The following is a 13,945-nucleotide window of genomic DNA, read 5'->3' on the forward strand; positions in this document are numbered from 1 at the left end:
CATGTGTGTTTTTTTGTGATTGGGTTACCTCACTCAGGATGATATTTTCCAGTTCCAACCATTTGCCTATGAATTTCATTAAGTCATTGTTTTTGATAGCTGAGTAATATTCCATTGTGTAGATGTACCACATTTTCTGTATCCATTCCTCTGTTGAAGGGCATCTGGGTTCTTTCCAGCTTCTGGCGATTATAAATAAGGCTGCGATGAACATAGTGGAGCACGTGTCTCTTTTATATGTTGAGGCATCTTTTGGGTATATGCCCAAGAGAGGTATAGCTGGGACCTCAGGTAGTTCAATGTCCAATTTTCTGAGGAACCTCCAGACTGATTTCCAGAATGGCTGTACCAGTCTGCAATCCCACCAACAATGGAGGAGTGTTCCTCTTTCTCCACATCCTTGCCAGCATCTGCTGTCACCTAAGTTTTTGATCATAGCCATTCTCACTGGTGTGAGGTGAAATCTCAGGGTTGTTTTGATTTGCATTTCCCTTATGACTAAAGATAATTAAAACTTTTTAAAAAATAATGAATGTTGAAGAAAATTGAGGCCTTCATTACACTGGTGAGGTAATTGTGGAATTGTACAACTGGATTATTACCTTTGTTGAACTAATCAAAATATACATACTCAAATATTACAGATAGAATATTAAAATCACATATACATACATGTATGCACTTAATAACAATTAACGAAAAGAGTCCATGAATTTGAAAGACAGCAAGGAGAGGGAAGTATCTCAAAAAAAAAAAGTACTATGAAAAAATCACAGAATTTAGGAGTTTGTAGAACATAGGTGGTAAACTCTGTGGTAGACAGAGCACTTGCCTGCCTGCACGATACCCTTGTATTAATCCCCAGCACAAACAAAAACAGAAGTGAAGGCGGTTGTTTCTATAATAGGATTTTATCACAATGACTACAAATAGCGATCACCGAGCAAACGCCTTTAATCCCAGCGCTTGGGAGGCAGAGGCAGGTGGATCTCTGAATCCAAGGCCAGCCTGATCTAGAGTGAGTTCCAGGACAGTCAGGGCTACACAGAGAAACCATGTCTCAAAAATATCAATTAATTGGTTAATTACTATGTTAATAATTAACACTTAAGGGTTTTCGCTTCTATCCAGGCACTTGACTTATGCCTATAGTCCTAAATATTTGTGAGGCTAGGGCAGGAAGAATATTTAAGCTCAGGAATTTGAAGCCAGCCTAGAAAAGCATAGTGAGGTTCTCTCTCTAAGGAAATCACAGTGTAAGGCTGAGGAGACGGCTGGTCAATTAAGAGCACATAGTAATTTTCTATAAGAGTACTGTTTGATTCCCAGGATCCACAGAGTGGCTCAGAACCATCTGTATCCCCAGTTCCAGGGTGTTGGATGCCCCCTCTTGGCTTTTATGAGTACTAAGTGCGTGTCTGATACGCAGACACACATGCAGGCAAAACACCTATACACCTATACTCAAAAAATAATTTTTAATTATTTAAAAATAATAAAATATGTGATGGACAGTTGGCTTGGTGGTTAAGAACACTGGTCTGTTGTAAAGGACCCAGGTTCAATTCCCAGCACCCACGTTGAGGCTCACCACCATCTTAGGCACGAGGCACACATGTGGTCCACAGACACGTCTACAGGCAAAACACTCATACACACAAAACAACAGAAATAAATCTTTAAAAGGAAACCAAAATTTTACTTCTACACAACTCCACTGAATAGGAACTGAGATTGTCCCCCATTTTAACATAGGAAGCCCTTAATATGTATTTATTGAATTCATTTAGAAATTAAACCTTTCTCCTCTTTTCCTTTGTGTTCCTGACTTGAAGGGGAAACCAGTTGGAGAAACTTGAATTTACTGCATTCATACCGAAACATTCAGACCTAGAATAGGAAACATCTAGAAACACTGCCACTGAGTAAACCCAGAAGCCTTTTTAGAAGTCAGAGTCTGTTTATCCACAGCAGATTACAGACCCTCCCAAACTCTGAGCTAGAGCAGTTTTGTTTGTTTGCTTGTTGGGAGGGTTTTGATTTTGGTTGGTTTTGGTCTTTGGAGATGAGGTCTTACTTTGTAGCCCTTTCTGGCCTGAAGCTTCCTAGGTTGACCAGGCTGGCTTTGAACTAACAGAGATCTGCCTGCCTCTGCCTCCCAAGTGCTGGAAATAAAGGTGTGTGCCACCAGTGGCTTCAAACGTTTAAATGCTACGAGAAAAGTCAGAACGTGAATATTATGGTTCCTGCCTAATTGCCAATGTTTTTCCTTTCTGTTTTTGTTTTGAGACAGAAGCTTAAACTCACAATCCTCCTGCCTCAGCCTTCCAAGTACTAAGATTGTTGGCACACATCACCATGCCTGACAATTTAATTACTCTATTTTAACTCACTTCTCCCACTGTTAAAGAATGCAAGTGTGTTGGAGAGATGGCTTAGCAGGTAAGAGCACCCAGTGCTCTTCCAGAGGACCTCAGTTCAGTTCCCAGCACCAACAGCAGATGGTTCTCAACTACCTGTGACTCCAGCTCCTGGAGGACCCCATGCCTCTGGCCTCTGTTGGCACCAGCACTCACATGCATAGACACACACATATACACATAGGTTTAAATTTTTTTTTTAATTTTAAAAAATAATATAAACAATTGAGATTTGGGGTGGGTTTTTTTCCTTCTTTTCTAGACTTAAAACCCTAATGAAATGGTTTTAAAGTACTCTTCAATCAAGGGACCTGGGTAAAATGTTCCCTTCAACAAGTTTCAACCCACTAAAGAAAACATACCAACATATAATTTGAAACCAAGGGGGGAAAAGTCATCTTCTCTAAAGTCTTAACAGGCTCGAGTTGATGTGATTCTGTGTTCATTTCCTCATGTGCCGCCGGGGTACCGAGCAAACCCCAGTGAATGCACATTTACTGTAACCCTGGGAGGAGCCAGCAGTCATGTCCCTGAGCCCAGGTCTGAGCAGGGAGTGAGGTCACAACTGTATGACGAAACAAACCATTGGCTTCTTGATCTGAAGGCCCAGATGCTTGGTTACTAAGGGTTGGCTAATAATACAGCTCAAAAGGAGGTAAATGTCAGAACTTTGTATGATTCTGTGCTGTCTTAAAAAAGAATTGTTACCTACATAAAGGATTGAAAGTGTTTAGATAGTAATGATGATTTTGGGCCAAGGGGACAATTTCACAGCACCTTTCAAGTGCTTAAACTGCTGAGTGTCTCTGGGGTTCCCAGCTTTGTGGTAGGTTCTAGATTCTGAACACTGTGTAATGGAGTTGTTTAGAATCAGCTGCTTTCTGGGTTCTGAGGCGATGACCTGGGAGGAATGAATTCTAAGCAAACATTCTGGAACATTTTCTTCCTGGTTTAACCGTACTTGCTGATTCAGAATTCCCAAGTTAGCAACCCAATCTGCTAGTCGGTGAACCTCCAGATAAACTCTGTAGTTTCGAAAGCTAACAGCCCCTGGCCTGCAGACTGTGTTTCTTAGACTATGCAGAAGGGGAAAGCGAGGACTAGAGAAACCGTATCAGCAAAAACAGTCTATGCGAGAGGCTACCCATTCTGCTTTTATGGGAAAGCAGTGAGCTCTTAATTGCCAGAGCAGGGACGTGTGTTCCAGAAGGAAATCCTCAGAAAACATACTTACTACATGGTAGGTGTCTAAGACTGGGACAAGTAAGCAAGTATTTTAGGAATTCTGTAACACTTTCTGCTTTGTCAATTGTGACATGAAATGTTCCAGAATAAATATTGTCTTTAATTTTTTTTCCTATCTATTCCTAATGCTTTGTCTGTATCATGACGCTGGTTTTTAATTAGTTAAGGTGTACGATTTGATGATTTGCTATATGTATACACTGTAAAATAATCATTGCAATTTAACATACCAGTCACCTGACATAGCTACTCTGGGTCAGGGGCATCTGGGCAAATTTCGAGTACACTGTGGAGTGGCCCTACCTCGCCATGCCGTTAGATGTTAGAATTTTACAAGAATTTTGCTCGTCTTGCATAACTGAAGGTTTGTGCTCCTCACCCAACCTCCTCTTACCACCCCATCCCCCTCACCATTCTGTGCTCCTGTAGGTTTGACTATCTTAAATTCCACATGCAAGTGAGGAAATATTCCTCTCTGTGTGCCTGGCTTACTTTACTGAACATTTATTTAGTTTTGTTTTAAGACTTACAATTTTTAATTATGCGTGTATAAACGTTCAGGTGCCCGTGGAGGCCAGAAGAGGGGGCTGGATCCCTTGGGTCTGAACTGTACAGATAGTTGTGAGCAGCCACGTGGGTGCTGGGAAACCGAGTCATCCACAAGAGCAGTAAGAGCTCTTAACCACTGAGCCATCTCTCCAGCCCCAGCATTTATTTTTACCTAAGATCAAGGCAACATTATTGGAAAGGTGGAGCTGTGACAAGAAATTTGGCTTATAGATCTTCACAGTAAAAGCCCCTTTCCACCCAGCCCTCCAAGTTAGCATAAAATTCTAAATTGTATTTGCACGTGATGCCATTCTTTGAAATCCTAGGCTTTTTAGTCCCAGGTCTTGAGCTGGGGAAAGCTGAGAAAGAAGGAAAATGAATGTATAAAGTACTACAGTATCACCTGCCTGCCGTTCTAGTTCTAGGCCAGCTGAACTACGAAGTAAGGCCCTATCTAAAGAGAAAGCAGGAATAAATTAACGGATGTATGAATGAAGGATTTGTGAATGTATCCTTCATTGTATCTTCTGAATTCCAGACAGAGTTTCTGACCACATGGCAATCTCGGGATTTAAAGGCACGCTGAAGCTGAAACCCTTAAAAACACCTGTCTTTTACAAGAGGTAGGTAGTAAAATACGAACAATTAGACAAAGAAGTGTTTGGACAATGAATATTATAAGTTACACTGCAGAGACTACGGTGAGACGAGTCAGCACATTCCGTTCTGTGGTAATGTTACTTAAAACATCCGAATTAAGGAGTTTGTTACATTTTATTTATTTTGTACGTGTGCGCCCATCTGTGTACCGCAGTACACTTGTGGCAGCCAGAGGACAGCTTGTAGGAGTCCATTCTCCCGTTTCACTCTGCGGGTTCCCTGGAATCAAACTCAGATCCTCAGGCTTGGCAGCAAGCTCCTTCCCACTGAGCCATTCCCTTGTCTCTATGGGAGGATTTTTTTTTTTAAATAAAAAGAAAAAGATGAACATTCTTGGTTGGCCGGAAAAACAGAACTCTCCTTCCCATTCTCCCAAAAGAAATACAGAAAATCAGCCATGCATACCCCGCTATGATATACACGGGAGATTTGCCTGTTAGTAGCCATGCTTTCTCTCAGCCAGCTGCCGACAAACCGTAACCGTCAGTAATGGCTGGGAGTGAGAACCCGAGATGTGTTTAGCACATAGTAGACGGGAAGCACGCACCTCTCTCCTGGCTGCCCACCGCTGTGCCACTCTCGGCCTAACACTGCTAAAGCAATCGATTTCTGACATTTTTAAAAAGAAAGGAGGAGAAAAATAACCTCAAAGCAGCCAAACCATGGGGATCCCTGTAGTAGATGAGAGACTGAACTGGGTTTGTTTCAAATAGGTAGTGCTGTGATCCTCTGAAACATTATAAAACGGACCTTCTCCCGGCTTAGTCGGAGATGGAGTGTGAAATAGTTCCACGTGTGCTTTGTGCTTGCTGTAATTAGCAAAAATCTTTGTCCGCCTGGCCCTCGGCTTTCTTGGGACATATTTGTGTGTCTGCTTACCTCTTGTCTTCTGCTCACATTTTTTACGTCATGCAAAAATAAACTTGTTTTTCATTCGGAAATGCAACAAATGCATAGTAACCTGCTCCTGAAGTTTGCAGGAGGTCAAGTTAGGTGATAAAAAGTAGGAGAAATTACTAACACAAAAAGAAGAATTCGTGTTAGTAAAAGCTGAGGAAAAGAAAAGTTAGATGCAATTTCATGCCCAAAAAGTTGAGACCAGTACATCTTAAGACCCCATCACTTCCTTCTCTCCCAGGAAGAAAGAAATAAGTTGAATCTAATATGCTAAAGAGTAATAAAAGTAAACCATAGTGGTTATATTGTTCAACCACAGTATTTATTATTCCTTCTAGTTTTGATTTATTAGGTACTTGTAAAAAAAATGGGGCTGGAGAGATGGCTCAGCAGCTCTGAGCACTTGCTGCTCTTACAAAGGCATCTGGGTTCGATTCCCAGCACCCACATTGAAGCCCGCAACCATCTGTACCTCTGGTCTCTGGATCTGATGTCCCTTCTGACCTCCTTGGGTACCAGGCATGCACATGGTACATTCATGCAGACAAGACACCCATATACATAAAATTATAAAATAAATCAATTAATCAATTAATAAAAAAACAAAAATAAAAGATTCCATATATTTTAAACTTTTGTTATTAGTATCAAAACTACAGACCTTTAAGATAAATTTATAAAAGCTAGGTGTGGTGACACATGCCTATAATCCCAACATTCAAGGAAGATGGAGGAGGGGATCAGGAGTTCAAAGTCATCCTTGGCTACATAGAGACTTTGAGATCATCCTAGGCTACATAGGACCTGTTTCAAAAACTTTTTTGATTATTTAAATCAATTTGCTACTAAATTACACTTAATTAAAAGTAATATTCCACTTGTTGCATTATAAGCAAAGCTAGTTGTGTGTGTGTGTGTGTGTGTATTCATAAATTACTGCGAATTTACACAAAGCATCCTAGAAGTATTCACATTTCCCCTCCTTTTCCAGATCTTACTTTAATGCATATGTGTGAGTCTCCCAGAGTTCCAAACGTTCCAGAACTACAGGGTGGGCTGTGGTTTCCCTCATCTGCTCTGGCTGCCGGGCAGATGTTAGCAGGTGACAGGCTCTGCCTTAGGGCTGTGACTCTGGGCATACATACCACAACGCTTGTCGCCATGGTAGTCAGCGAAGCTTGGGGGTCTCGCGCCTATGCTAAATCTGCCTCTTTCTGTGTCTCTTCTTAGAGATAAAGATTTTCGAGGGTATTTCTCAGGCCATTTACAACACAAAGAAACAAAGCTGAGCCCGGCACAACTGGAAGGTAATGAAAATCACCCTAAATGTTAAACCCTGAGACAGCCCTCCCTCTTTCTGTGGGCTTCTGTCTTGTTTATTTTTTTTAATAATGATAAATTATTTATTTTGGTCTCAGAGAACTCACTCCATGGTTATTAGGGCCCACACAGCCAGGAAGAACATCTTGGTGTTAGACATGTGTAGGGAAGGTATTCACCACACAATAGACAAGAACCAAGAAGTGAGGAAGATACTAAAGATTAAGTATAGTCTTCAGAAGTGAGAGCCAATGACTTACTTCTTACAATTAAACCCTACCTCCTAAAGATTCCAGAACCTCCCCAAATAGCACCACCAACTGAGTCGCAAACACTCATTACAGGACCCTGGGTGTCTTACTAGCTAACTTGTCCATTTCTCATCCTAAGAACTTATAACGGAACTGAAGCAGGCTGGAATATGTCACTGACGGCAATAAATGCAGGCTCTGTGCAGCATGTACCTAAGGCTAGCCTGGAACTCATTGCCTAGCCCTGACTGATCTTGAGCACATAGCAGCCCTGTATCAGCCTCCCAAGTTCTAGAATTGAAGGCATGTGACATTGCTTCCAGCTGACTCCCATTCTGATCTTCCTTCAGTGCACGTGGGGAAGAAATATCCTACCATTTAAAGGAGGGAGAAATAAACTTTTAAAAAAAATAATTTAATTAGTTTTATTTTATGTGCATTCATGTGAGGGTGTCAGATCCCCTAGAACTGGAGTTACAGACAGGTGTGAGCTGCCAAGTGGGGGCTCGGACTTGAACCTGGGTCCATCTGGAAGAGCAGCCAATGCTCTTAACTTCTGGGCCATTGCTACAGCTCAGAAATAAGCTTCTAACCAGGCATGGTGATACATACCTATAACTCAGGCAGCTGATGCTTAGTTCAAAGCCAGCCTGGCCTGTATATCAAGAACCTATCTAAAAATTAAAAAAATAAGCTATTTGTAGATTGAAGAGAGATTACTTTGAAATTGACATCTCAAGAATTTAAGTCAGGCAGGCAGTGGTAGCACACACCTTTAATTCTAGCACTCAGGAGGCAGAGGCAGGAAGATCTCTGAGTTCAAGGCCATCATAGTCTACAGAGTCAGTTTCAGGACAGCCAAAGCTACACAAAGAAACCCTGTCTCAAAAACAACAAAATTAAACAGTCTTGGTGAAATATTATTATCCAGATAACCGTGAGAGTGGCAAACAGCAAATCTAAGGTCACATATGAAGCAGTTAAACCCAAAGGGGTAGGACTCACCAGGGTGAGAACAGGTGTTTGTAATCTCAACATTGGGGAGGCAGAGGCAAGAGGATCACCATAGTTTCAGGACAGCCTGGTCTGCAAAATATTTGACATGCCAAGTCACTTTGTTTTCAGAAGACAAAAAAATGAAAGAAAAAATAGAAATAAAATGCCAGGATTTTTTTTAGAGACAGGAAAAAAAATGTTGAAATTTGGTACGTTGTCTCCAGGTCATTGGTTCAGATAGCAAATATCTATTTAAACCAACAGTTTTCGGGGTTGGGGATTTAGCTCAGTGGTAGAGCGCTTGCCTAGGAAGCGCAAGGCCCTGGGTTCGGTCCCCAGCTCCGGGAAAAAAAAAACAAAAAACAAAACAAACAAACAAAAAAAAAAAAAACCAACAGTTTTCCGGGCATAAGAACATTAGACATGTTCCTGCTCTGGAAGGAAATCTACAAGGAAAATACATAGTTAAACTGCAAAATAATTTGGTGATTTAAATTAAATTATAAGATGACACAAGATATGAGAGAAGTATAGAAGCTATAGGACTGTAACAGAGTATCCCAATCTGGTCACTATAAGACCATAACAGTGTCCTGATTGGGTAGCCATAGGACTGTAACAGAGTATCCAGATCTAGTTGCTATAGGACCATAGCAGTGTGTCCCAATTTGGTCTTGTGAGGCAAAGGAGGGAGTCTAAAGAAAGCTGAATGATGAGCAAGTCAGGGGAAAAGGCAAAAGAGTGTCCAGGGAGAAAGAACAGAATCTTATCCAAAAGAAAGGAGAAGTATTATGCACCAAAAAACCTAAACGGAACCTAAAGGATGCCTCGGGAGGCAAGAGCACTTGTTATGCATGAGGACCTGAATTCAGATCCTGGCACCCACATAAAAAGCTGTGCATGCCTGTCACCCCAATGCAGGGGTGAGGGAAATGGGGTAGAGCTTGCTGGATGCTGTCTCAAAGGATTCGGTAGAATGTATCAGAGCCAGATGCCTGGCCTCCACGCTTGGAAGTGAGCATACCCACAAATACACATGAGCATACCCCACACTAACATACAAAAAAAGAGGGGGAGGAGGGAGAGGAGGAGGAGTAGAAAAGAAGAGCTGACCAAAGCACCTTTGCCTGTTGATGACCTGAACTCTGTCCCCAAATCCTACATAGTAAAAGGAGAGAACTGACTCCTGCAAGTTTGTCTCTTAACTATATTCATGCCATGACACACACACACACACACACACACACACACACATACATATATACATACATACACTCACACACACACATATACACACCCACATATACACACACATACACATATACATACATACACACACATACACACATACACACACATATGCATACATACACACACATACACACATATACACACCCACATACATACACACATATGCATACATACACACACATACACACATATACACACCCACATACACACACACACATACACATATATATACATACACACACATACACACATATACACACATACAGACATACAGACATATTCACATTCTTTCTGTCTGTCTTCCGGGATACATGTAACCTAGTTACTTACAATTATTGGGAGCTAACCAGTCCTGTGAGGCATAGTCCCTGTGGGATTAGTAAAGATGCAGATATCAAAGTATCAAATACAAACACTAGAAAATGTGGTAATTCCTGTATCCTTACAACTTTCCTATGAGCAATTAATTTGTTCATTCTGCTTGGTTTATCAATACCTCAAAGTCTCCAATATCTCCTCTTCGCTCTCAAATGACTTTACTTCCTACCTCCCTGCACAAAACTTAATGGAATTTCCAAAGAACTTCCCCCCTGTGTCTATCTCTGAGCGCCGAAGCCATACACTTTGTGTGCAAATGCATGTGTACGGGGTGCCCCTACCAGAGGAAGATGCCCTGCTCTATCCTCCTCTGCCAGGTTCCTTCGAGACAGAGTGTCTCATTGAACACGGACTCATTGGTTTTCAGTGGCTGTAAGGCAACAGCAGTAGTCGTCCTCCTCTGCTCCTCGTCAGACAGAAGAGTTACATTGTAGATGGCCATTGGCAGCTTTCATTTGGATGCTAGGGATCCAAACTCAGGTCCTTAGCTTGCACAGAATGCGCTTACTCATTGGGCTGTCTCTCCATCCCCGATCCTCCACTATTTTTGCATAGTTTGAAAAACAAGAGTAAACATATCCTGGTATGTTTACCCCAATATAAAAATAAGTATCTATGAGTCTATACTGATTGTTCTTAGTTGGGGTTTTATTGCTGTGAAGAGACACCATGACCAAGGCAACTCTTATAAAAGACAACATTTAACTGGGGCTGGCTTACACTTACAGAGGTTCTGTCCATTGTCATCATGGCGGGAAACATGCCAGAGTGCAGGCAGACGTGGTGCCTGAAGGGGCAGAAGGGGCTAAGAGTTCTGCTTCTTGATGTGCAGGTAGCCAGGAGAGGACTGGTTCTTCCACACTGAGTGGAGCTTGAGAGCTAGGAGTCCTCAAAGCCCACCTATAAAATGACACACTTCCTCCAGTGAGGCCAGACCTACTAATAGTAGCACTTGCCGTGGGCCAAGCATATTCAAACCATCACACTGGCATAAATAAATAATGAAGCTAGGAATATAGGTCAGTGGTAGAGCGGTTGCCTAGCATACATGAGGCCCTAGATTCAAACCCCAGTATTGTAAAAAGAATGAAAATTAAGAATAATTTTAATACTTAATGCAAAGTAGAGAAAAATGAGTAATGACAATAAAGGGGGACAACAGACAATATATATTTTTGGTTTGCTTTGTTTTGATACACGGGGTCTGATGAAACCCAGTCTGTTCTCAAACTCACTATTTGGCCAAGGCTGGACTTGAACACCTAACCTTCCTGTCTCTACCCTCGAGTGTTTTACAAGAATGTACCACCATGCCTGGCTCCACATTTGGTTTTTCTACCAATTGCTGCTTGTTCTATCGAATTCTATCATTTCTGCTTTATTCTTCAAATCCCAGGAAAAGACTGTATCTGTCTTTTCTTTTTTTTTTTTTTTTTTTTTGGTTCTTTTTTTCCGGAGCTGGGGACCGAACCCAGGGCCTTGCGCTTCCTAGGTAAGCGCTCTACCACTGAGCTAAATCCCCAGCCCCTGTCTTTTCTTTTTTAAAAAACAAATCTATTACTCATTTTTCTCTCCGTGTTTTTTCAGAACATAATCTTCAATTGGTCATGTGATCTCTCCTAGTCCTCTTAGCATATATGTTTCCCCCTCCCCTCCCCTGCCCCACTTTTTGAGACAGTCTTACTCTATAGCCTGGGCTGACCCAGACATTACTTTTAAGCCTAAGTGGTCCCCAGATCCCCAGATAATCTTCCCGCCACAGTTTCCAAGTAATAATACTATCGTGCCTGACTGTGTTTCTTCCTAAATGACTGTCCTAACTAATATAATTCCATTTCCCCAGCCTTCCGTAACGCTTACAACTTCTTCACCAAGGACAGAACCGGCTGTATTGATTCACACGGATTGATGAGCACTGTAGCAAAACTGGGAATGAATCTAAACGCATACGATATCTACAATGAATTAAAATGTGCCGATCGTGACAGTGAGTGTTTTCACTTATTACTTTCTCATGAAACAGTTTCATGAATATCTGGTTTATCATAGATCCTGTAAGTACAGGAAATTGCTCTCCCTTATTTCCCAGAATATTGCTCAAACAAAAATAAGGATATCTCCCCTGAGCTGCACTTTACCTTCCATGGTTTCAAATAACTGGCTCAACTGTGATCCAAAAATATTAGTATTTGTCTAAACTCTTTCAAGTGAAAAAAAAAGTCCTCAAGTTCAATTGTTGAGGCTAGACATGGTGGTACACACCTTTAGTCCCAGTGCTCAGGAGGCAGAGACAGGCAGATCTCTGGGAGTTCCAGGCCAGCCTGGGCTACGTGGAGAGACCATGTCTCAAATACACACACAGTATATTGTTATAGTCATTTTGTTATAGTTGCTGTTGCTGTTAGTCTCTCATTATGCCTAACTTATCAGATAAAGTTTATCACAGATATGTCTGTATGAAAACACACAGCAGAGGCAGAATCAGTACCGTCCAGGGTGCCTACGAGGTTTTTGGTTTGGTTTTGGTTGGTTTGGGGGTTGTTCTAACTTGTTTGTTTACCAGGACAGGGTATCATTCTGCGTCTCAGGCTGTCTGAGGATTCAACATTTAACTCACAGCCTAGCATCGTAGGCATGAGCCAGCACACTCAGACCTAGCCAAGGCTCTAAGGCTTGGAGGTCTTGGAATGGAACTTGTATACCCTGAAGGATGAGGGAACTGCTACTGTATTTGTGTATGTTTCTCTTTAAGGATACCAGTGGGGTATATGTATGAGTAAAAAATAGTTTCTTGAAATTTTTTCTGGGCGGAAACCGAGAGTGATTGTCTCTTCTCAATACCAAATTCCAGTTTTTGTAATGATGCTCATTTTAGAGGATGCCTTGAAGTAGCAGAGAGATAAAAAGACATCAATCGCTTCACAGAGGCAGAACACCAAGCAAACCCTGGCCCTCTCCTTCTATCCAAGCCCAATGAATTTTAAATGCCAGGGAAATTTTGTTAGTGTTTTAAAGCATACAGGTCATGGAATTTGTTTTCCTGATTTGGGAGCTTTTCATTAGTAGCATTTGGTTTGGTTTTTTATTTTAAAGCAGGGTTTTTTTTTTTTCTCCATCTTTATTAACTTGGGTATTTTTTTATTTACATTTCAATTGTTATTCCCTTTCCCGGTTTCCAGGCCAACATCCCCCTAACTCTTCCCCCTCCCCATTACATATGGGTGTTCCCCTCCCCATCCTTCCCCCATTACTGCCCTCCCCCCAACAATCATGTTCACTGGGGGTTCAGTCTTGGCAGGACCAAGGGCTTCCCCTTCCACTGGTGCTCTTACTAGGATATTCATTGCTACCTATGAGGTTGGAGCCCAGGGTCAGTCCATGTATAGTCTTTAGGTAGTGGCTTAGTCCCTGGAAGCTCTGGTTGGTTGGCATTGTTGTACATATGGGGTCTCAAGCCCCTTCAAGCTCTTTCAGTCCTTTCTCTGATTCCTTCAATGGGGGTCCTGTTCTCAGTTCAGTGGTTTCCTGCTGGCATTCGCCTATGTATTTGCCATATTCTGGCTGTGTCTCTCAGGAGAGATCTACATCCGGCTCCTGTCGGCCTGCACTTCTTTGCTTCATCCATCTTGTCTAATTGGGTGGCTGTATATGTATGGGCCACATGTGGGGCAGGCTCTGAATGGGTGTTCCTTCAGCCTCTGTTCTAAACTTTGCCTCCCTATTCCCTGCCAAGGGTATTTTTGTTCCCCTTTTAAAGAAGGAGTGAAGCATTTGCATTTTGGTCATCCTTCTTGAGTTTCATGTGTTCTGTGCATCTAGGTAATTCGAGCATTTGGGCTAATAGCCACTTATCAATGAGTGCATACCATGTGTGTTTTTCTGTGATTGGGTTACCTCACTCAGGATGATATTTTCCAGTTCCAACCATTTGCCTATGAATTTCATAAAGTCATTGTTTTTGATAGCTGAATAATATTC

General features: G+C 41.8%; 1 protein-coding gene across 2 annotated transcripts in view; it reads left to right on the plus strand.

Moving 5' to 3' along the window:
- Window positions 1-13,945, plus strand: part of Efcab3 (EF-hand calcium binding domain 3) — a 506,364-nt gene that overhangs the window by 472,402 nt on the left and 20,017 nt on the right. The window contains 4 exon segments of one of the 2 annotated variants that reach the window (NM_001013972.3): window positions 3,360-3,660; window positions 4,753-4,837; window positions 7,002-7,078; window positions 11,811-11,954. In NM_001013972.3, the coding sequence (NP_001013994.1) occupies window positions 4,770-4,837; window positions 7,002-7,078; window positions 11,811-11,954 (289 nt within the window). In that variant the 5' untranslated portion in view covers window positions 3,360-3,660; window positions 4,753-4,769. 2 annotated transcript variants of the gene reach the window in all.

This window comes from Rattus norvegicus, chromosome 10, assembly GCF_021556685.1.
Source record: "Rattus norvegicus strain SHRSP/BbbUtx chromosome 10, alternate assembly SHRSP_T2T, whole genome shotgun sequence".
NCBI lineage: Eukaryota > Metazoa > Chordata > Mammalia > Rodentia > Muridae > Rattus > Rattus norvegicus.